The 24,435-nt window shown below is 37.4% G+C and overlaps 1 protein-coding gene across 2 annotated transcripts in view; it reads left to right on the top strand.

Annotated features, from left to right (window-relative positions):
• Nucleotides 1–24,435, top strand: part of Taf1b (TATA-box binding protein associated factor, RNA polymerase I subunit B) — a 75,461-nt gene that overhangs the window by 8,762 nt on the left and 42,264 nt on the right. The window contains exons 4-8 of one of the 2 annotated variants that reach the window (XM_048804826.1): nucleotides 398–493; nucleotides 1,414–1,484; nucleotides 5,372–5,525; nucleotides 11,951–12,107; nucleotides 18,131–18,230. In XM_048804826.1, the coding sequence (XP_048660783.1) occupies nucleotides 12,025–12,107; nucleotides 18,131–18,230 (183 nt within the window). In that variant the 5' untranslated portion in view covers nucleotides 398–493; nucleotides 1,414–1,484; nucleotides 5,372–5,525; nucleotides 11,951–12,024. The remainder of the gene's footprint in view (nucleotides 1–397; nucleotides 494–1,413; nucleotides 1,485–5,371; nucleotides 5,526–11,950; nucleotides 12,108–18,130; nucleotides 18,231–24,435) is intronic. The other variant, XM_048804825.1, reaches the window with a different exon arrangement.

Raw genomic sequence — 24,435 nt, 5'->3', positions numbered from 1 at the left:
GTCTTCTAGATGTTACCTTTACATTTCATTGCTGGAAGAGTAAGATTCAGAGTAGAATTAAGAAGAAATCATTATTAGTGCTAGGGGCTAGGGGCTTTGACCCTGACTAGAAACATAGTCATGTATAAGTTGTTTTCTTTCTCTGATCCTTAATTAAAATGTAAGAGAAAGGGTTTAACTAAGTGATCTATAATGTCCTTTTCTTCTTTGAAATGTAAGATTAAGAAGAGCTATTACATTTTCCCCACATACCTGCTATTATGCTATCTTTCTACTTGAGGAAAAGCAGGCATTTAGGTGAAAGCAGTATATAAAGTACAAGAGGTTCTGTGGTACATATGCACCTGAACATTTGTTGTCATAACCTGAATCACCACTCATTTCCCTTCCACCTTAGAATGAAGTTTTACATAATTTTTGGAAGCGCTACCTTCAGAAGAGCAAGCAGGCATATTGTAAAAACCCAATGTATACCAGTGGAAGGAAAGCTAAGGTAAGTCACAAGTCTGAGAAGTGGGACTAAAAGATGTGTTGTGAGACAGAGCTGGAAATATGGGGTTTGTGAGTAGTTTGAGTATGGGATTGTGATGTTTTAAGAGGATTTTGGTGAAGAAGCTTTCAGTTTAGTCCAGGACAGGGTCTCTGATTTAGACATCAAAATGAATTTTGACTTCTTATTAGACTAATTAATTTTTTAGATAGAAGCTTTTTAAAAAATATTTTTGTTGTAGATGGACATAATAACTATTTATTTATTTAATGTGGGGCTGAGGATCGAACCCAGTGCTTCACAAGTGCCAGGCAGGCAGGCACTCTACCACTGAACTGCAACCCCAGCCCTAGGTAGAAATTTTAAGGAATTTCTAAATGTGCTATTATTAAAAGTTTGTTTGTTTTCTTTTTTGTATGTTACTCTTTTTGCTTGGAGTACTTATTTACTTTACCTGGCATTTCAAGATTCAGCTCAGTTATCTCTTCTCAGAAGCCTTTTTTTTTTTAATATTTATTTTAGTTGTAGTTGGACACAGTACCTTTCTTTATTTTATTTTTATGTGGTGATGAGGATCGAACCCAGGTCCTCACGTGTGCTACGTGAGTGCTCCCGCTGAGCCATAACCCCAGCCCTCAGAAGCCTTGATGTGAGGGAAAAATAAGCCCATGTACCCCGTTCCCTACATCTACTGGAGCAGCTGTATTTTTGGCAGCTTGTTTTTGACTGCTTTGCCGATGTGTCATGAAACATTTGTTTGGTTTAAAGACAGTTCCACTGCTAAGAAAGGCCAGTTTGCTGTGTTTGATATGCAGTACTTGCCCTCCAGGACTGAGAAGAAGAGATTCTTAATCTGTTTGATTCCCATTTGCTAAGAGCTTGGGAATTTGTTCCTGTGTTTCCTTGTTTGTTCTGGTCCTCAGGCTCAACATGCAGAGTTCAGTGACCTGGCACCGAGAAGCCCAGGTCTGTGTGAAAGGAAGAGGTTACAGAGGTGAGACGAGGAGGCATCTCTGAGCTGTTAGTATCTGCAGTGCTGCTGGTCTTAAAGAGTGAGAAGTTTAGAGTAAGCAAGTCATGCAGGAGACGATTACAGGGGAAAGAAAAATTAAGGAATTAGTTTGAGAAACTTCTTAAAAATGTGACACTATGAATTTAAACTCAAGAAAAATAACTTGAATGTACCAGGAAAATAACATTTTATGGTCAGAGTTATGACACATTATCCTATCTTGATATAGAAGACAGGTACTTCTCAAGAAAAGCAAAAGATACTGTATGGTTCTAAGATGACAATTTAGAAGAGAAAATAGCAACCAAACTAGTAACAACTTGATCTTAAGATTTCATAGCTGAGATTTTTTATATTATGTTGTTTTTTGTTTTGTTTTGTTTTGATACTGGGGATTGAACAGGGGCTTTTGACCACTGTGCTACATCACCAACCCACCCCACTTTTTAAAATTTTTATTTTGAGACAGGGTTTCACTAAGTTGTATAGGTCCTAAGTTGCTGAGGCTGGCCTCCCATCTTGAGATACTCCAGCTCAGCCTCCTGAGCTTAGCTGAGGTATTCGTTGATTGTATTTGGGACTTGTCTAACACATAGAAAATATAAAATAGAAACCTAGGGTTCTCTGTGGCATTTAAATATTTTCAAGTTAGCGTAAGATTTAAAACCAAAAAGTTTTGTTGGTTTGAGTAAACATCTGGATAAAGCAGTATTAGTGTCACACTCAAATCTTGGTAAATAAATAAGCACAAAGAAAAATTTTAAGCTAATATATAAATTGGTAGTATAATTTCAGTTGCTAAAGTACAGCTATACTGTTGTGTGTTTACGTGTGTGCTTGTATGTGTGTGTTTGGGAGTAGGTGTTGAGGATTGAACTCAAGGCCTCATACATGCTAGGCAAGTACTTTATGGCTGAGCTATATCCCCCGCTCCTATACTGTCTTTTGAAAGGACGGGGAACCCTGACTTTTGAATTAGAAGCTTGGAGGCTGGTCTGTGACTCCGTGGTAGACCTCTTACATAGCATGTTCAGGGCTCTGGATTCTATCCCTAGCATTGCAAAAGAAAGAAAGGACTTAGAAGCTTAACCTTCTCAAACACCCAATAAATATTTTTTTGTAGTGCTTTGGGTGTGACTATTTCAGAAGCAGTAGGAGGCCTGTATTTGAATCCTGGTCCTACTACCTTGAGCTGTGGAATCTAGGGTGGAATCTACTGGAAACTTGCAAAAGAAAACCAATAAACAAGCAAATATATAAATCAGGGTAAGGGGAATAAGAGTGGGACTGCAGGGAAGGATGCTGTGTTATCAGGTGGTCAGGAAGGCCTTCCTGAGGATGGAGCTTAAGGAAGTGAGAGAGAAGATACAGGGATATGGATAAGAAATGCAGAATTTCAGGCCTCACCCAGACCAAACCTAAATCTGAATTTTAACAGACTCCTAGATGCTTTCTTTATCTACTAAAGTTTGAGAAGCACTGCCCTAGGTAAGCCCTGGTGGGGGCTGGGAACAAATGGTATCCTTGGAGATAAGAGGTTGAATCCTAGATAAACTTTGAAGATAGAGCCAACAGGATTTCCTGATGGACTGGATGTGGGGTGTGGGAGAGAAAAGGGTGACTATAAAGTTTTTGGCCTGAGCAGCTGAAGCAAGGAGTTACCATCAACTGAAATGGCAGGTGGAACAAGAACATCAGGAATTCAGTTTGGGGCATGTTAAAAGTTTGAGACAGGTGTGAGACATCCAAGAGGAAATGTCAAGTGCAGTTAGACATTTAAGTCTGTAGTTCAGGAGAAAAGTCTAGGCTAGAGATAGAAATTTGAAAGCTGTCAGTTTGCATTACCATCATTAAATCTAGAATGCTATTGTTTATAAGATACACCATTATTGGAAGTACTCAGAAAAAAAATGCTGCAGATTAAATCATGATGTGCCACCAATTATAATCTACATTGTGATTTCAAGGATGTTAAAATATGGGGATAAAGTATATTTCATAATTAAAGTATAGTAGCTAATATTTAAAACCATAAGGCTGGTGGACGTCACCAGGGAGTTAATTGATTGCAGTTGGGGCATAGATAGATTGAGAGAAGAGAAATTCGAGATAGCACTTCAGAACTTTATTGAAGAATTTTGCTGCAAAGAAGTACAGAGAAATTGTGTGGGAGCTGAGGTCAAGAGGAAGTTTTTAAAAGAGTAGTATAAATGAGGGCATATTTGTGTACTGATGGAATGATACAGGAGAGAAGAAATATTCACAATGGAGAGAAAAAAATGGAAGTGTTATCTTTAAATAGGTAAGAGAAGTAGAATCGATTGCACAAATGGAGAAATTGACTATAGGTGGGAATTTGGATGATCCAGAAGAATTGGGAAGAGGGCAAAGGATAATGTGAGCTGCTCATAGGCGCTTGCTGCAGGAGCCTGTGGAAGTTTGGGGTTTTTTTCTTTCTTATTTGTAGTTGACACAATACTTTTATTTACTTGTTTTATTGTGGTGCTGAGGATTGAACCCAGTGCCTTGCAGGTGCTAGGTGAGTGCTCTACCGCTGAGCCACCAGCCCATTCCCAGAAGTTTTCTTCTGATTGCTTCAGTTTTCTTAGAGTCCATGCCTTACCTTTTGTGGCTTTCCCACAGGGAGGGAGGAGTTATGCTTGACAGAAAATGCCAGCATTTTATCCCATTCCTTGTTTTTTTTTTTTAAGTTTCATTCTCTAGTGAGCTTCTTTTTTTTTTTTATTTTTATTTTTGAGATAGGGTCTTGCTAAGTTGCTTATGGCCTCACTAAGTTGCTGGGCCTGGCTTTGAACTTGCAGNTTTTTTTTTTTTTTTTTTTTTTTTTTTTTTAAATATTTACTTATTTATTTATTTTAGTTTTAGGCGGACACAACATCTTTGTTTGTACGTGGTGCTGAGGATCGAACCCGGGCCGCTCGCACGCCAGGCGAGCGCGCTACCACTTGAGCCACATCCCCAGCCCCTCTAGTGAGCTTCTTAAATATGTCTTATCAACCTGTAATAGGATCAAGTTTCTTGACCTGAAGGGCTAATATTGATGCTTTTTGCTTGCAACCAGTTCCTCAAGGTAAGGTCAGCTAATGAGGTTGTTAGCCAGCCAGCTGACCTTCTTAGTGACACTGATCACTTCATTCACACTGCGTGTGTGACCTATCAACCAATGGGATGAGATGGTACATCCTTGTCAATTATACGTTATAAACAGTAAGTGCTATAGGAATTCAAAGAAATGAGAAAGAGTGGGTTGGAAAGAGCATACTAGACGAAGTAATGATTGGAGAGAGGGAGAAGAAAAGAAAGACAGTTCAAGCAGGAGAAACAGAATGAACAAGATTAGAAAGCAAAAATTCCCCAGGTAGGTTTTGTAGAAGGAAGCCAGACAGTGTGCATGAAGCCATTATTTGTCTGATGTTTTCATTATGAGGATATTAATGCTATAATAGAAGTGTGGGGGTGGGGGGAGGAGGAGACCCTTCTGCTCTGCTGGCCGCATTTCTTCACTCATCCTTGTCTGTAGCCCTTCTTCTTCTTCTTCTTTTTTTTTAAATCTTTATTTTTATTTGTTCATTTTTATGTAGTGCCGGGGATCGAACCCAGGACCTCATGTGTGCGAGGCAAGCACTTTACCACTGAGCTACAACTCCAGCCCCTGTAGCCCTTCTTTAAGAAGCATTGCTAGGGGCTATCCGGGATTGTGTTTCAGAAGTAAATACTTTTCAGAGTTAGGGACTTGGCAGCTCTCTGTAATATTTCTCTTATGGTATTTATGATGGTAAAGAAGTTCACAGAAATTAGCTGTTTTAAACTCCTGTGCAATATTTTTATTTAAATTATTTTGTGAACAGGTTTTGGAAGATGACCTAAGTCAGTCGGACTGGGCTAGTGAGCCTGAGTTGCTGAGTGATGTTAGCCATCTATCTTTTGTTGAAAGTGGAGCAGAGTCTCAGCCTGATGCCCAAACTCAAAAGCCTTTCCCCATCACCAAAGCATCACAACCAGGTAAAAATCAGAACTTAAACTGTTCAAAATTTTAAAGCTAGTACTGCATCTTAAAAATAGTTTAATCCTATCTTGTGATATTCTAAGAAAGGGAATTTGATCTAATGAAGAATGACTTGCTGAATCTCATGCCTGAGAAAAAGGCAAATTAAATAAAATTTTGGTACAGTTTTTAAAAAGGTACATTATCTCCAGGTGAGTAAATTTGTATGATTTTTGAAGGGAGATAAAGAGAAAGTAGATCCAGAAAGAAGGAAGCTAGATCAAAAAAGAATGTGTATGTGTGTGTGTGTGTGTGTGTATAATGTGGGCTTAGAATTTTCAAAGAAGTTTGTAGCAGAAAAAATGTAACTTTGCATGATAATGTACAGTTTCTAAGTATAGCTTAAAGCAAGCTGAATAAAATTTACTGTTATGTGTATGTCTTACTTTTTAATTTTATTCTATAACTTTAAATATTTAAGAATATACTTAAGATTATGGATATAGACCTTCTCCATAAAATATTTATTTGTTTTAGTTGTTCCTTCAGTATATTTTTTTCTTTATAAAACAGACCACAGAGAACTTAACCAGGCTTTTGTTACAGGTTATAACAATCTTGATATGTGCTGATAAGATTTCTTTGGGAAATAGGCTCCAACTTCTCTGGTATTAGACGTTGTTTATTGAAATCTTTTTTTTTTTTTAATTTTAATATTTATTTTTTAGTTTTTTGGCAGACACAACATCTTTGTTTGTATGTGGTGCTGAGGATTGAACCCGGGCTGCACGCATGCCAGGCGAGCACGCTACCGCTTGAGCCACATCCCCAGCCCTGTTTATTGAAATCTTGAGCTTACAGTGGTAATATAAAATTTGAAACAAAATATTTCTTTCTTTCTTTATTTTTATGTGGTGCTGAGGATCGAACCCAGTGCCTCACCCATGCTAGGCAAGTACTTTACCACTGAGCCATAGCCCCAGCTTGAAACAAAATATTTCTTGTATGGACTGTTTCTTTGCAAACCTTTACTTGCCAAAGGTTAAAAATTGTTATCAGCCAGCATATCTCCATGTCTTGCTGGACTGCACAGTGACACAGATGTCAGATAAGTTAGTTTTTGTGTCCAAATAAGTCAAGTGTTAGAATCAGAGGATGATTGGACAGCAATGACTCTTTGGAATTTTCTTCGTGTTTTCAGGCAACCTTAAACTCATTAGTCTCATACATACTGTGACTCTAAAACCATGCAAGCCTTTTAAAAGAAGACGTTGATTACTTTTAAAGCATCACGATTGTTTTGTTTACCTTTGTTAAGGATTTTTTGTTTGTGTTTTTAGTAGATGATGATCTTTAGACCTGTTAGGTTTTATGCTAAATTCATGAATGCACCTCAATACAGAACTATTAGATGAAGATAGTCGCAAAGAAAATAAAATCAGGGGCTGGGGATGTGGCTCCAGCAGTAGCGCGCTCGCCTGGCGTGCGTGCGGCCCGGGTTCGATCCTCAGCACCACATACAAAGATGTTGTGTCTGCCGAAAACTAAAAAAAAAAAAAAATACTAAAAAAATTCTCTCTCTGTCTCTCTTAAAAAAATAAATAAATAAATAAGATCACTGGTTTTTTGAACCACCCAGAAATAACCACTACTGCTGTGGTTGATCATCTAGAAGTTCTTTCTTCATGTATATATAGGGAAAGGGAAAGATTTTTGTTTTGTTTTTGCAAAATTGTAAACTGTTTCTGCTTTCTTTAAATTCGTTTTTTAAAGTATTTATTTTTTAGTTGTAGTTGGACACAATACCTTTATTTTATTTATTTACTTTTATGTGGTGCTGAGGATCGAACCCAGGGCCTCCCACATGCTAGGCAAGTGCTCTATTGCTGAGCCACAATCCCAGCCCCTTTCTTTAAATTCTTAATTAAAATTCTACAGTGTGTCATTCAGATCATTTCCAAATCTTGTTATGAAAAATTGCAAAAACAGCAACAACAAATGTTGTTTGGATGTGTAGTTCACCATCCCCCTGAATGTTCTTTTCCCAAGAGACACTGTTTTCAATTTTTTGTAACGTCTATATCTCCAAATCACATGCCTCAAGTATTATCTTAATTTCTGGTTGGGACGTTAGCTATTGAATTCCCAATTGTGGAAGATGGAGTCTTAGCTCTTTCATACATCCCTGCTGCCTCTCTTCCCCAGATCATCCCCAGAACATGATTCTGTATTTCTCATTCTCCATCTTGCCAATCCAATTATACTTTTTTTTTTTTAAACTAGATCAGTATTTAGTGCCTAAATGATTATAAATGTAAAAATGCTATTCAGAACTGAAACATATAGCTTACTATGATTTTTCTGTGTATCCTTTAATATTCCTTAAGTTAATTATTGTTATTTGATTACTTTTCTATTTATTACTAATTTATAATTTTTTCTTTTTGTACTAATCTATAATTTATTACTAATGTGTCTTTATACCTTCTCTCAGTTCTTAAAAATCTCCTCTTTACCTTAAATGTTGTATTAATTTTATATTCTGAAAGAATTCTCTCCAGCATCTGTCCCAAGACCTATGGCCTGGCCAACTTTGGAATCTCTTTTACTACCATCCTGCGATTCTGTCACTTCTCTTTTGTTGATTTTCTTATTTTCTGGATTTCACTTAATCTTTTTTCCTGGTTTATTTCCTCTTTTTTTTGTGGAGCACCTTTTCTTATTTCACAGAGGATATTAATGATTTTCTCTCTGATTTGATTATTTTCACTCCTTTTTTTTTATGATAGAGACGTTCTTCAGATTTTTAGTGAATCTATGGTGGCTCTTAGTTAAAAATGGAGGAGGGGCTGGGGTTGTGGTGCAGTGGTAGAGCGCTTGCCTAGCACGAGCTAGGTACTAGGTTCAATCCCCAGCATCACAGAAAAGTAAAGAAATAAAGGATTTGTGTCAAACTACAAATTTAAAAAAAAAATAGAAATAAAAAAGAATGGAGGAAACAAAAGAGCTGAGGAGATTTTGATCAGTAGAGGCCCTGATTTTGATGCTCAGCACCAATACAAATAAAAACAGTCCAGAAAGAGAGACACACACGAAAGTTTTGTGCATGTGGTGAGTCTTGTCAGCTCTGTTGACAGGGGTGATCTAGATGGGTTATTTTCTTAGTGAACCTCCATTGTTATCTTTAAATCTCCACCCATTTACCCCACCCCCAACATGTTGATCAGATTCCCCAGAGAAATCTCTTTGAGTCTTCTCTTTAGCAAGTGTATAATCCTGGCAATCAATGTTCTGGGAACTGGACAAGAAGCAGCCTGGAGGGGGATGGGAGTTTGTTACAGTACTCAGCACATGGACTTTCACTTAATTCTCCTTTTTTCATTTTCCACCATGCAATGTTGGTGACTTACCTTATTCTAGAGACCCTTTATTTTACTCTGTAGAGGAGAGACTTCCAATTTTATGCCAAGATTGGGGAGGGGCAGTCACATGGCTGTATAGAGTTGGGTTAAGAATCTGGGTGTGTGGGCATCTTCCTCCTTCCCTTCTTTGCATTTATTGTTAAATGGGGCTGAAGCCAGGGCCTCCTGAATGCTGGACAAGTGCTGTACCACTGTAGCCAAGAGCTGCATCCCCGAGCCTTAACTGTTTTTAAATCAAGACTTTCAAGCAGTCCTCCTGGTGTTATCCCTGCCCTCATCCAGTTTCTGGGGGTATCTAATTTAATCAATTCCTGAGCCACCTTTAGGGATCTCTGGTGAAAAATTAGATTGCCTTTTGGCCTTTCTGCTGCTCACTTTGGATCTAATTTTCACTAACTGCCAAGGCAGTCCTTACCTAGCCATATGCTTTCCAGCTTCTATTTATTGCTGTTATCTCCTTTTCCATGTTATTTGTTCTTGGATTTTTATAGTTTTAACAATTACTAATTGTTGTAGTGGGAGAGAGCAGAAGCTAAAGTATTTTTAATCTGCCATCTTAACTGGAGGTCCTTACATGATGAGAGGACTATATGAAAAGTATGTGTGTGTGTGTGTGTGTGTGTGTATAAAACAGTAAGTATTTGGGGGAAATCTGCATTCTACTTCTTTTAAAGCAGTGGTCCTCAAATGTTGGCATTTGACAGAATCTTCTGGAGAGCTTTTTAAAATACAGTAATTTAAGTTTCTGTTAAGTTCTCAGATGACACTGATGCTACTGTTTCAGGGACTGTACTTTGAGAACTGCTGAGCTAAAGCATTGTGGAAATTATTATGGAGTATACAATTGTGTGGAATTACTTAATTAAGTTTCTATTCTTGGTGCTTAGGTTGTTCTAAATTTTTTCATATTATTAGTAGTGCTGCACAATATTCCTTCACTTTAAATCTGTGTGTGTTTGGGTTTTTTTTTTTTTTTTTTGGTACTGGGGATTGAATCCAGGGGCACTTTACCATTGAGTTATATCCCCAAACCTTTTTATTTCTTATTTTGAGACAGGGTCTTTCTGAGTTGCTTATAGCCTCACTAAGTTGCTAAGGCTGTTCTCTGTCTTGGGATGTTCCTGCCTCAGCCTCCTGAGTCCCTGGGATTACAGGTGCTTGGCAAACATTTGCATGTTTCTGAGACCATTTCTTTAGGACAGAATCTTAGAGGTGTTGAACAGTTTGTTGCTGAATATTTTTTTGGTTCCTACTCTGTTATGGGAATTGTTCTGGGCTCTGGGGACAGAATGGTCAGCAAAACTATCTGCCTTTGAGGTGTTTATAGTATAGTAAGAAGAGATAGATAATAAATGCACACATAAAATGTTTGGTTACTGATAAGTTCTCTGAAAGAAGAATTTATAGAATTTGAAAAAGGGGTTTTTGAAAAATTATTTTCAGAGTTTCTGTTCAAGGAAACTTGGAGTTTCTTAGAGCCATTCCTAGCCCTGCTTCTCTACCCTCACCCTTTAGGTGACATCCACTAATACTATGGCTTGATCAACCACCGGTCATATCCTGAAAGTAAAACATTCCCTATCTTTAGTCTCTCCTCTATACTAGGTTTATATTCACCTGCCTACTTACTATTGAAGATCTCACACTGAACATTGCAATTCTATCTTGATTTCTCTTGTCAAATCTCTTTGCCATCTCCCTTATCTCAGTAAATGGGATCTTCATTTTGTTGCTCAGGCCAAACACCTTAGATTCATAACTTGTCTTCTCCTTCTCTCTCATGAACCCTACATTCAGTCTATTACCAAGTCCTTTTGACTCTGCTTTCAGAATTGATCTAGAATCAGCCACTCTTACCATCTGCAAGTGCTTAAGCCCAGTCTCTGCCATCCTCCTCCTAGGAGAATGACCAGTTCCTATTCCTGCCCTCCTGTAACTCCATATAGCAGACAGAGTGACCTTTCCAGTACGGAAATGAGATCATGTTGCTCCTATGTTTAAAACTCTCCAGAAACTTATCATACTTAGAATAAAACTCAACATACAAATCATGGCCAACAAGGCCCTACCTACTAGTTTTTTCTCTCTCAGCTTTTATCTCTTCCCACTTTCCCTAGTGACTGATGCCTCTCCCCACTGTTCTTGCATGCTTGCTCCTGCTGAGGCACTTGTTGTTCCTCCTGAGAGCCTTAGTCTCTTCTCTGAATTCAGGTGGGTCTCTGATCAGATGTCATCTTCTCAAAGAGATCTCTCTGACCACCAGCATAAAATTGCACATCTCCTCCCTTCCCATCAAGGTAGGCCCTGCGTGGCTATTTTCCTATATAGCACCACCGTCTGTCAGTTGCCTTTTTTGTTTATTGGTCTGTCTCCCATTACTAAAATGTAAGTTCAGAGAGAGGCATTTCCTGAGAAACAAACAACGAGATGAATAAGTATTTGCTTAATGAAGGATAAAGACACAGTAATGTATGTGGTGGAGGGTACCTGGAGGATGGGATGGGAGGAGGTACTGCTTTAGCTCAAGAGTTTGGGAAGGTATCTCTGAGAAGAGGACATGCAATTTGAGGCCTGAATTAAAGGAGTTACACATTTTTTCTTTGCTTTGTTATTGTTCATCCTTTTATTTATTTTAAAAATCATATACTAAGAATTTAATCCAGGGCCTTTTGAATGCTAGGCAAGCTCACTGCTGCTGAGTTGTACCCTTAGACCCAGCCCCTCCCTCCCTTTTTGTTTTCTTTTTTGAGACAGGGTTTTACTAAGTTGCCCCGGTTGGTCTTGGACTTGTGATCCTCTTGCCTCAGCTTCCCAAGTAGCTGGGATTATACCATTGCGCCTGACCTCAATTACATTTTTGGCTGATTTTCTTCTAACCTTTGATTGCTTTTTATTGTCAAATTGATCTTTGTAAAGATTATCAATTATAACTTCATTTTAGGATATTTAAAATGCCTTTTTGATTTTTTATTCCAAATTAGTTAACTTATATTTTAAAAACTCTTGCTTAATCTCCTAAGAATCAGCATCTGTCTGTTCTGGATCTCTTGACGGAGTTGAATATTCAGAACGAAAGGAAAAAGGAGTTGTGAAGATGACTGTGCCGAGGACACTTGCCTTCTGCTATCTGTCCTTACTTTGGCAGAGAGAAACAATTACTCTTTCTGATCTTTTGAGGTAAGCTGAACTTATCATGTAATAATATCGATGTCAATTATTCATGCATTTGAATATTTGAAATTTTTTGAGGAGGGACTAGATTTGGGGTTTTGATTCTGAAGTTTACTCTCCCCTAGACTAGTAATTCATCTTTTGTTTTTTTTTCTTTTTTCTTTGCAGTACTAGGGATTGAGCCCAGGGTGCTTTGCCACTGAGCTACACCTCTGGCCCTTTTTATTTTTTATTTGGAGATAGGGACTTGGTAAGTTGCCCAGGCTGGCCTCTTGACTTGCAATCCTTGCCTCAGCCTCTTGAGTCGCTGGGATTACAGGCATGCGCCACCATGCCTGGAAGGTTTTCTTATTTACATAGTGGAAATGATAGATTTTTCCTCATATGAGATACTGGAAAATTAATTATCTAAAATAAAATACTTTGAAGAGAAAAAAATGACATTAAAATACCTGAATAGTAGTATTAAGTATTTTCTAAGAAAAGATGAACAGATGATCTTTACATTAACAAACTAGTTATTAGTAGTTACACAAAAATGTGTGTTGTTGTTGTGAGAGCTAAAATAGAGGTTATCTGTTTGTTTATTAAGAAAAGTTGAAAACAAAGCTATGGGAAGAACCTGTTAATACAGAGAGTAGGCATTTACATTTTCCAATGGCCTGTGGATTTTATGTTAATGAATTGAGTAAATTAGTGTAAGAATTTCTCAATAAGTATGTCAAAATCATTAATATGTTAATTTTTTTCTTTTTTATGTGTTCTGAATAATAATATTTGGGTTTAGTCAGTGTGTAGGGTGTTTATAACAGCACAGACTTGGAACCAGACTCCTGACACTGCCACTTATTATGTGACCTTATGTAAGTGACTTAACTTCTCTCTGCTCAGTTTCCTCACTGGTAAAGTGAGGCTAATAATAATAACTACCTCATAGGGTTGTAACTACTTTCAGCAATTAGTCTACCTGAGAAGGACTTAGAACAGTGTCTGGCACGCAGTGAGAACCCAGTGCTGTCATGTTGTTTTTGTTTTCATCATCACCATCATTGTTGTCATCACCATCATCATTGGCACTAGTGCCTTTTATTAAATAGAATGTTTCCAGTAAATAATGGTAGTGCCTTTGAATTTGGCCACATCAACCAAATAACAAGGCTTTTCCCAGGTGTGATTAACTCAGCATGCAGATAGCCCATGAATCAGTGAATTTTACTCTTAAGTTGAAAACCTCATCATGCTTTGTATGCCCTCGTTGGGTGATGTCATCTTCTCCCAAGGCTTTAATTACCATCTATATGCTGATGACTCCCAAATTTATATCTCCAGCCCGGACTTGTCTACTGAGGGCCAGACCCATATATTCATCTATACAGCTGCCTCCTGGACACACTACCTGGTTGTATCTATGATATCTCAAAATCAGCAGGACTAAAAAAGAGGCTTATCTTCTGTCTCCTTAATGCAAATCCTTCTCCAATGTTTCCTATGTTAGTAAATGCCATGCACCCTGTTGTGCAGAAACCAAGGAATCATCCTTGGTTCTTTCCTCTCTCTACATATAGTTAGTCATTATTTCCTATCAACTATATTTCCAAAATAACTCTCAAAACCATTCTTTTTTCTATTCTCTGTGTGCCTATTGTCTCTCTCCTCACCTGGATTACTTAATAGTTTCACAACTTTTTGTCTGCAATCTTGTATCATTCCTATTCATTTTTATCCTTATAACCAGAAGCATCTTTCAAATCCACAAATATAACCATGTTTTTCAAGCTGGACAAAGGGACTAGGCATCCCACCCAAGATGCTTTATCATGGGGTAACAGAACTCTCCTAAAAATCTTAGAGGTTGAAGAAAATATTTATGTGAAGTTCTGCTCAGGAAGAATCTAATGAGGGTGGAAGAATGGGCGTGAGATCCTCTTCCCCTTCATTCCCTCATCTCCCTTCCCTTCTCCTTCCTTACCAACAGGAATTCTAAAATGCCATCAAGGAGATTTGATCTAGTTGGCTGGAGGCTTTTATTTTGCTGTGAGGGGTTTACAAGTTTGGAAACAGAGCTTGGAGCAATAGGAGAAGAGGCTGTCACCATTTGATCCTAGTTCTCTTTTCTCCTAGAAAGAGCTCTGTCCGGGTTCTCCAAGTGTAGCTTCTTGACCAACAGATTCACCATCACCTGGGAATTTACAGAAATGCAAATTCTTAGACCCATTCTAGATCTTCTGAATTTGAAACTCTGGCGGTAGGGGTGGGTAGGGCATGATAACCTCTTTTCATAAGCCCTCCAGGAGGAGGAGATTATATATGTGTGTGTGTATGTATGCATATTTGTACATGCATACATTATAATAATATAATTTGGTTAATTTTGTTCCTAGTAGGGATTCTTGTGAATGCTAGGTGTGAGAACTATGGCCAAACTTAAAAAAAATTTAGTACTGTGATTTGAAGGGAGTTGTTATTACCCTGGCCAGAACACCCATATATTGTACACTGATTGTGCATGCCACTCCCTATTTAAATCTCTTCTAGCATCATTGCATAGTCTTTAGGTTAAATTCATAACTCTTCAGATAACTTACAAGGGACCCTGCTTGCCTAGCAATAATGACAACAATAATAAAAAATAGCCAACATGTATTTATCCCACAAATGCTTATTGAATATCTACTATGTTCATGTATTGTTCTAGAGTTAGACCCCTGAGATGCAATTGTTAATCATATATGTAGGGCAAGTCCATGCTCTTATGAAGTCTCATACTAGTGGAGAAAACAGATGAGCAAGTACATAAATAAACTAGAAAATGATTGAACAGATTCAGAGGATTGAAATGAGATGATGTGATGGAAAATGACTACTTGGCTACCTTAGATTGGTTATTAGGGAAGGTATAATTTGAGCTGCACTTTGAATGAAAGTAGATCCGACTGGTGAGGATGGGAAGTACTAGCATTCCAATTAGAGAGAGGTTGTTAGTGCCAAGTCCTAAAACAAGATCAGTGATTGAGGAACAGAAGGAGGATCTTGTAAGTGAAGGAAGTGAATTTGAAGGAGGAATGGGAGGCTTGAAGGCCAAGAGACTTGATAAGCAGGGTATAGGCATGCCTTTATAAGTCAAATAAGAAATAGGATTTTTGAAAATTGAGGTATAGTTTATATATTGTAAGGTTCAACCTTTAAAAATATGTAATTCAGTGGTTTCCACTATATTCACAAAGATGTGGAGCTATCACTTCTCTATCAACTCCCCATACATACTCATCACTCCAAAGGAGACCCCATACCGATTAGGACTTTGGTCCTAATTTTTTTTTAAATTTTTTAAAATTTTTATTATAGTTGTTCAAAACATTACATAGCTCTTGACATATCATATTTCATACATTTGATTCAAGTGGATTATGAACTCCCATTTTTACCCCATATACAGATTGCAGAATCACATCGGTTACACATCCACGTTTTTACATACTGCCATACTAGTGTCTGTTGTATTCTGTTGCCTTTCCTATCTTCTACTATCCCCCCTCCCCTCCCCTCCCATCTTCTCTCTCTACCCCATCTATTGTAATTCATTTCTCTCCCTTGGTTTTTTTTTCCCCCACGAAGATTAACATTAAACAGGGACGAGAGGTGGGAGGGAAAGGGAGAGAGAAGGGAAATTGCATGGAAATGGAAGGAGACCTTCATTATTATACAAAATTACATATAAGAGGAAATGGTCCTAATTTTTAAGTGTGATAGTAAGCCACTGAAAGATTGCAGCAGGAGAGACTGGTCTGATTTATATTTTTAAAAAGATTATTTAGGCAGCTATGTAGAAAATGGATTATATAAAAGTAAGGGTGAAAGCAGGGAGACCACATGGTCTTTTGCTATACTTAAGACAGGAGATGGTAATTGAGTTAGGGTGGTGGTAAGGGAATAGAAAGAGGGAATAAGTTCAGGACCCGGCTCTAATGTGCTTCTCACATGATCTGCAACCAACGACCAGTTTATTAAATTTCCAGTCCTTCAGTTTGAAACTTCAAACAGTGCAGTAAAATTATAAATAGAAACAGTGTCCAGGGGATGTGGCTAACATAGTAATCTATTGGTCAGGAGAGTCATACAGGAAGATTTTAGTCTGTGCGAATTCCTCTTCAACTTCCTAGGTTGATCCAGAGAAACAGCTGAGGAAAATAGATTGTTCAGAATTTTGATTCAGTAGCTATCCTTAGTTTTTTCTACATCTGTAATTTCAGCAACTTGGGAGGCTAAGGCAGAAGGATTGCAAGTTCAAGGCTAGCTTCAGTAACTTAGCAAGGCCCTAAGCAACTTAGTGAGCCCCTGTCTCAAAACTTAAAAAAAGGACTGGGGATGGGGCTCAGTGGTAAAATGCCTCTGGGGTCAGTCCCCAGTACCAAAAGTATGTATGAATGAATGAATGAATGAATGAATGAATGAATAAAAATTCAAATTTGAAAAGAAAAATAAACTTTTGAAAGAGGCTAAGAGCAGCCCTGTTTATAAATGGTGACAAACTGTTAAAACTCCAGACACTCAAGATCTGCTTGGGGAGTGCATGTCTGCTTCTCCTGGGCAGGTTTCTCTTTCCTCTGCTCCTAAGACGCTGAGTGTTCCCCTCTGGTGGCACTTATGGCAGTGTGCTTCCTGGCTTGTCTGTAGGCTGTCTGATTTTTGGGGGTAGGCAGACCATCTCCTAGTCATCTCTCAGCTCCTAACCGTCCACAGAGTACTAGCATGTATTATCCCATGAGGTGAAAACTAAATAAATTATCACTATATTACCATGATGAAATTCTAGGTAGTTTTAAAAGTGGTAGGCGTACATTACACCTTGAATATAAAATAATTTCAGATCAAAAATGTAGATCCAGATTAATATGAATACTGACTATTATGCACAAATACTTTTATGTAAACTAAAGAAACTAATGAAAACCTAATTGGGGGAGGCTTTAACACCATTTTTACATAAAATATTTAATTCTCAATTTTCAGTAAACTAAAAAGTTAAATCACATTTTTAATTTGAAACTAATCTTGGACCAGTCTTTCTTCAGCTGCTGGAAGGTGACGGATGCCAGCTCTGCTCCAGCAGCAGCACTGAGGCCGTGGATTTTGTGTGCTCATTCCTCACCTGGCCTTACTTCCCTAACAGTTTCCTTGTTTAGGAACCTTACATCTAAGACCCCCATTCCCACTCCCTGTGCTCCTGCCAGGCTTTATTTTTCTCCTTAATACTTTCTCCTACCTAACATACTGTAGATTTTATTGATTTTATGCTTGTCATCCTTTACTAGAGTGTAAGTTCCACTGGAAAAGAATTTTTGCCTGTTTTGTTCACTGCTGACTTTCCATAGTCAAGGGTGGTGTTGGATATACAGTACCCAATACATTTCTGTTGAATGAATGAAAGAATTATAAATAAAAATACATATAAATAACAAATATATATGTGTATATATGTATACATATGTATGTTTATATATATATATGTTTATATATGTGTGTGCTTTTTTCGTCCAGTTCCGTTTTCCTGCTATTTACCAGACAGTGGGATGCAGTGGTGAGCAAACTGACAAGGTTCCTTCCTTAATGGTCTCCTTCAGCGACTAGCATCTGCCACGCACTGGGATAGGTGTTAGGGACAGAAGGTTGGATAAGGAAAACAGGGGGCAAGGAAGGTCTCCCTAAAGAAGTGATTGACAAGATGAGCAGGAACTAAGGATTAAGGAATGCTAGGCTGGGAAGGCTGGTGGTAAGCTAACAGAGAAGACCCATATTTCCTAGATGTATTAAATCTATTTCATCAGAAGTTTTAAGAGACTCAGATAATTGGCTAAATAGTCTCACACATGGATACAAAGAATAATAGATATCATCGGATTTATCCTTAACAAATATGTGGGAGACAGAATATGCTTAGCTAATTCTTTCCCTTTGAAATAAGAGACTTTCAGAAAGAGTTCAAGTCAATACCGAGTTCTAACTGAAATGTTTTCTTTTAAAAAATATAGATTTGTTGAAGAGGGCCATATTCCCTACATAAATGCATTCCAGCATTTTCCAGAAGAGATGAAATTATATGGGCGTGACAAAGGAATTTTTGCTATAGAGGTAAGTTATTTTACTTTTAGTTAGTAATAAGGCACAGTGATTTCTCTTCTTTGTCTGACTTAGTATTTGGTGTTGGAGTTTTTTAAATTTCTAAAATCTTGTTTTGTCCAAACATGTAATATTAACTTTGATTTAGTGAAGAGTAGGATTATTATTTATTTTTCTTATGTGGCTTGTTTGAAAAAGATGTTTTTTGCTGTTATTTGTACATTATGTTGCTTTGAGGAAAGAAAAGAAAGTTAAACCTTAATTCAAGAGGCATTATGTTAATTCTAATAATTTCTAGGCCAACCTGAGTAACTTAGTGAGATCCTATATCAAAACAAAATTTAAAAATGGATGGAAATTTATCTCAGAGGTAGAATGCTCCTGGTTTTGATCCCTAGTAGCTCAAATAACACCGAAAACAACCAACAAAATCATTATTATTATTTTTCTGTATCACAGTGGATTCTCATTCTCTTGTAAATACTATAGTCAGGAAGAGGTACAGCTTCTAGAGATGGTGGAGTAAAGAAGCTGCAAATCTTCTTCCTCAAAAACTCAGGTCTTGGGAAATTGACCAGAGGCAAATAATAAATTGAGAAGTATTCATTAAAAACTCTTGAACTTTGGGTAAGAACTGTGAGTCTGTGGTATTATTACTTAAATTTGCTCTCATCTGTCACCCCAACCTTACTCCCAACTGGTGCTTCCAGGAAAGGGTGGCTGTTACTGTAGTACATTAGAAATGAGTATCTGACAGAATTAGAGTAGGCACTCTGTCTGTGGTTGCTGTTACCCATAGTTAACTATAGTCCAATATTAAATGAAAAAAAAAAAGAAAGAAAACCTCATACATTTTAAATAGCATACCACTTTGAATAATGTGATAAAATCTCAAGCCATCCTGCTTATACCCCCAACCCCCTGCATAGGATGTGAATCCTTTGTACAGTGTACCCATAGTCTTTATAGCCTACCCACAGGATAGTCACTTAGTAGCCATCTTTATTACCAAATCAACTGTTGGAGTATCAGTATGCCAATGCTTGTGTTCAAGAAACCCTTACTTTAAATGGCCCCAAGTCACGAGTTCAAAGCCAGCCTCAGCAAAAGTGAGGCACTAAGCAACTCTGACACTGTCTTGAAATAAAATACAATAGAGCTGGAGATGTGGTTCAGTGGTCAAGTCCCCCACAAAAAAGACCTCAAAACACAAGAGTCAGTTTGCTGGCAATTCAGTTATACCAAAGAGAAATCCTTCCTTTCATTGAAAAGGTGAAAGTACAATAAGATATTTTGAGCAAGACTGCATTTACATTACTTTCATTACAGTATATCATTCTATTTTATTATTAGTTATTATTAACTTTACTCTGCCTAATTTATAAACTAAACTTAATGACAGGCATGATGTATAGGAAAAACACAATATATATTGAGTTTGGTTCTGTCAGGGGTTTCAAGGCATCTACTGAGGGTCTTGGAACATGACCTCTGTGGTAAGAGGGACTGTTGTAGTTTATGTTGGAAGAAAAGCAAGTTAATAAGAGGGACACTATCAGTGATTGAAAAGAGGAAATTTGAATGCCAAAGAATTAAGAGAGTTCCTGGCAAAGCGGATATAGCTCTTCAATAGTTTTGTAAAGCGATTGATTCTCTTCCTAATTGTGTTGTAAAATCAGAGGCAATGGGAAGGATGCCTGTTTGTTTTTATATGATTTTTGTGAGAATTATGCTGAAGAGAAAATGTTTCATTTATTTTTTATTATGAGGACTTAGTAGATAATTATAATCTGAATTTTGTTTACTATAAGATGAAATAAACTTGTTTGCTTTTTAATTTTCTCAAAGTCCTTACCAACCCCTTCACTATTTATGGATAAAATTTGACCTGTTTTTCAAGTGGATTCACTTTGAGTGACTTTTATTGGTATAAGTTACATCCACACCAGTGGATACACTGGACAAAAGGATGATGAGAATAGAGAAGTAGGAAAAGAATGCATGTTGTTATAACAGTCGCATTGTGCCTGGCGCAGTGGCATGCATCCCTGTAATCCCAGCAGCTCAGAAGGCTGAGGCAGGATTTTTAAAGCCAGAAGTGGCTCTACCATAAAATCCTAGCCAAACGTGGGAGCAGTTTCAGTAGATTTGGTAAGCAGGAAGTAAGCTTGGAAGTGGGTTCCCAGGGCTGCTGTCTTTAGTTACATTGTACTTCATACCCAGGAGAGACTGAATGTGTTCTCTACCACTTGACCTGGAGAAAAGAAAAAAGAAATAATAATAATGCTTCCTATGTTCCAGGTTGGCCTGGTTTTACATACTTTATAACTCATTTATTACTCATGCCATTCCCATGAAATCTGATGTGTGCATTATTATCATTATTATACCTGATTTACAGATGAGGAATCTAAGACATAGTGAACCTCGGCAGTTTGCCTAGTACTCTTACTCTGAATGTAGTCCACAATGGCTAAGTCAGGCCTTAGTTTGGAGGGAGACAGAATAGAGGGACCGTACAAACCATGAAGATTGAATGAGGGGCAGAGCAGGGAGGGAAAAGGAGGGGTAGGACATTGAGCCAAACCAGGGGCTTCAGACTAGTTAGTAAAACCAACAGGTGGCCCTCAGGCAGAATGGCACCCTGAACCAAGAGGCAGGGGATAGAGGATCAATCTGGAGGGTGGTCCAGGCTGGTAGTGAAGATGGGGAGCTGTCCCGTTTGTGGCATGAAGCCATGCTGGCTAGTTGGAGGGGCCTCCTGAAGTGTGGTTCTTTCTGAAAAGGCAGGTTAGTGTTTCTCAGCTTGGGCAGGGTTGAGATCACTGATTTAAATGACTGAGGACACCGAAGACATCTCTTGTTTTTTTTCAGCCACGACTCCAGACCCAACTGACTGTCAGAGGTGTGGTTAAATAACTGGACTTGGATGAAATCAGGGAGAAAAATAATGAAGTATCAAGTGCTCCTTCCATCTCTGGAGTCCTGCTTGAATCTGAGGGAATAATACAAGTTCTTAGCCTTAGAACTAGCCTTGACTTAAAGCTAATGGTTTGTCATCTTTTTAATGACATGCCACACTTACTGAACTTCCTGGGCATGCCTTGGACAATATTAAGGGTATCCTATTATAAAGTAGGAGGATTTTTATTTCACAACTGAAAATTTTTTTGTGACTTATGATCTGAACCTCGTTTAAATGTTCCACTAAAAGGGAAGAACATTTGATTCCCTAAACTCTAGATGTGTGCCTTATGTCTGTCTTTGTATTTGTTCAGTTTTCCTAGAGTGACCAGTGAAACTTGAGTTATCATGTTTGCATTGGATACCAGCTTAGTCTTGGGTAATAAAAAAAATTATCCTCAGGGCCTGGCAAAGTGGTGTATGCCCATAATCCTGGCTACTTGGGAGACTGAGGTAGGACAATCACAAGTTCAAGGCCAGCCTGAGTGACTTGATGAGATCCTGTCTCAAAATAAAATGTTTTAAAAAAGGGCTAGGGGTGTAGCTTAGTGGTTGAATGCTTATGCAGGAGTCAATGAGTTCAATCTCCAGTACTGAAAAATTAAAAAATAAAAATCTCCCTCTCTTATGTGTCTATCCCTGCTTTCTTCCTCTACTTTCTTCCTCCCTTCTCTCCTGTAATTGCCAGCATGTTCTGTATCTCACATCCTGACGGACTGGGGTTTAATTTGATTTTTCACAGCCATTTACTACTCAAGTTATATGGATAATTTTTGCTTTATTAAGGTTATTTGTATGTTTTGCTGCTACCTGACATTATTTTGTTGTCTTTAATTCCCTAACCAAATTGTATGCTTCTCAGGAATAGATACCCAAATCTTTAATGTAGAATCATGCACTATTAAACATGGAAGGAGCCAGGAGCAGTGATTCACACCTGTAATTCCAGCTACTGGGGAGGCTGAGGCAGGAGGGTCTCAAGTTCAAGGCCAGCTTGGGCAACTTAGCAAGACCCTATCTCAAAAAATAAGAAAGAGCTAGGGATATAGCTCAGTGGTAGAGCAGCCTTGGATTCAGTCACCAGATGGGTCCCCAACTCTCCCTTACCACACACACACACACACACACACACACACACACACAATAAAAGACAACTGGAGGGAAATTTGGATTTGGAGTCAGTTAGTCTGCTTTTTTAATTTTTCCAATAAGGAAACAGACCTAAGAAGAACTATGATTTGAGAATGAATAAATCTGTCCTTCATTAGAAATGTCCTTCATTTTCAGGAGGATTATGTGAGGTAATATATGCAAAATGCAGGCGCATCATGGATATTCAAATGGTAGCAGCTCCCTTATAGGCCCTAGGATGGAGGAACTTCTCCCTGAGGTGGGGATTAAGTTGCTTGTTAAAAAAAAAAAAAATTATGATTTTTTAAAAGTAAAGGTTTCATTTTAAAATTCTGTTAACTTTTTAATGTGTCCATTTCTAAATTTTCTTAAAGAAAATTCCAGGAAATCCATGGATATACAAAGGGATAGTATATCTTGCTTCTTATTATGGTATTTTATACTTTGACTTATAAAGGATATTGCTTCCTAAGCTGAATTTATATACTTGGGATTGGCATCTAACTGGCAGTTTCCTTTGTAATTAGGAAATTTAGTTTTACTTTCTGTATACTCACCTAGAAGCTCAATTTTCACTCTGCAAACATAATTATTTTCAAAAATTATTTTCCTTGTCCTTTCAAACACTTATAAATCCATTGTTGCTAAATATTTAAATAATTGCAATAGTGATTTATAATACACAGAATCAAGAGATTGTTTCTGTAACAGCCATTGTGGCTCACATTTCTCAGTAACCTAGCTTAATCCTTTAGTAAGATTTATACTTTTCTCTAGTATGGTAAGAAGTACCTGTGAGTATTTTAGTCACATTTATTTTTGGTGATGATTCAGGATTTCAGACTGGAATATTATGTTCTCAGTACTCCATTACATCTAAGCTATTCTCTCTCCTTCCTTTAATAATTTGAGACTTAATTTTATAAATTAAGAGGTGAAATGAGTTATGTTTACTTGCTCTTGTTTATTTTTTTTAATATTTATTTTTTAATTGTAGTTGGACACAATACCTCTATTTCGTTTATTTTTATGTGGTGCTGAGGATGGAACCAAGGGCCCTGCACGTGCGAGGCAAGCACTCTACCGCTGAGCCACAACCCCAGCCCCCTCTTGTTTATTTTTGTTCTGAACAAATATTCATTTTACTTATCATATTAATTATAGTTGGTTCTTCTTGTCCTCAGTTCTCCCATCATAGATCAAAACTATTCTAAAAAGAATTGAGTCATTCCCTATGCAATATAGTATACTAACTATTTACAAAGCATTTATATTGTGTTAGGTATTATAAGCAATCTAAGGATGATTTAAAGTGATATAGAAGGTGTGCATATATTATATGCAAATCACTGCACCATTTTATATAAGGGACTTAAGCTCCACAGATTTGGAATCCATAGGGGTTCCTAGAACCAACCCCTCTACCTTAAAGAGATGACTGTACTGAGAGAGGAATGTTAAATTCTCCACATATGATGGCAACTTTTTCTTCACATTCTCTCAGTTTTTACTTCAAAAATTGGACCTTTTGTTACATGTATAATACTTAGGATAATTTGTCTTCTTAATGAATTGACTCTTATCATAATGTAATGTCACTCCCCCCCCAGTTATATTTCTTTTTCAGATATCTACGTTGTCTAATATTAACATTACTACTACTACTACTACTACTACTACTACTACTTCTTCTTCTTCTTCTTGTTCTTCTTCTTCTTCTTCTTCAATGTTTCTACTCTGTATTTTTTTGAATCTTTTATTTTTAACCTCTGTGTCCCTATATTTAAAGTCAATTTCTGGGAGAATTTATATTTTTTAGTTGTAGATGGACACAATACCTTTATTTTATTCGTTTATTTTTATATGGTGCTGAGGATTGAACCCAGTACCTCACACATGCTAGTTAACTGCTCTACCACTGAGCTACAACTGCAGCCCCAAGGCTTGACCTTTTATCCAGTCAGATAACTTCTGCCTTTTAATTAGAAAATACAGGTTTTTTACATTTGATGTAATTACTAATATATATGATCATGTTTGAATCTACCACATATTATTTATTCTTTCTGTTCCTTATTCCTTTTTTTCTGTTTTTTTTTTTTTTTTTTTTTTTTTTTTTTTT

The sequence above is a fragment of the Marmota marmota genome, unplaced genomic scaffold (genome assembly GCF_001458135.2).
Source record: "Marmota marmota marmota unplaced genomic scaffold, marMar, whole genome shotgun sequence".
In the NCBI taxonomy this organism is placed as follows: Eukaryota; Metazoa; Chordata; class Mammalia; order Rodentia; family Sciuridae; genus Marmota; species Marmota marmota.
Note: the sequence above shows the minus strand (reverse complement) of the source record. Positions and strands in the feature narration are given on the sequence as shown.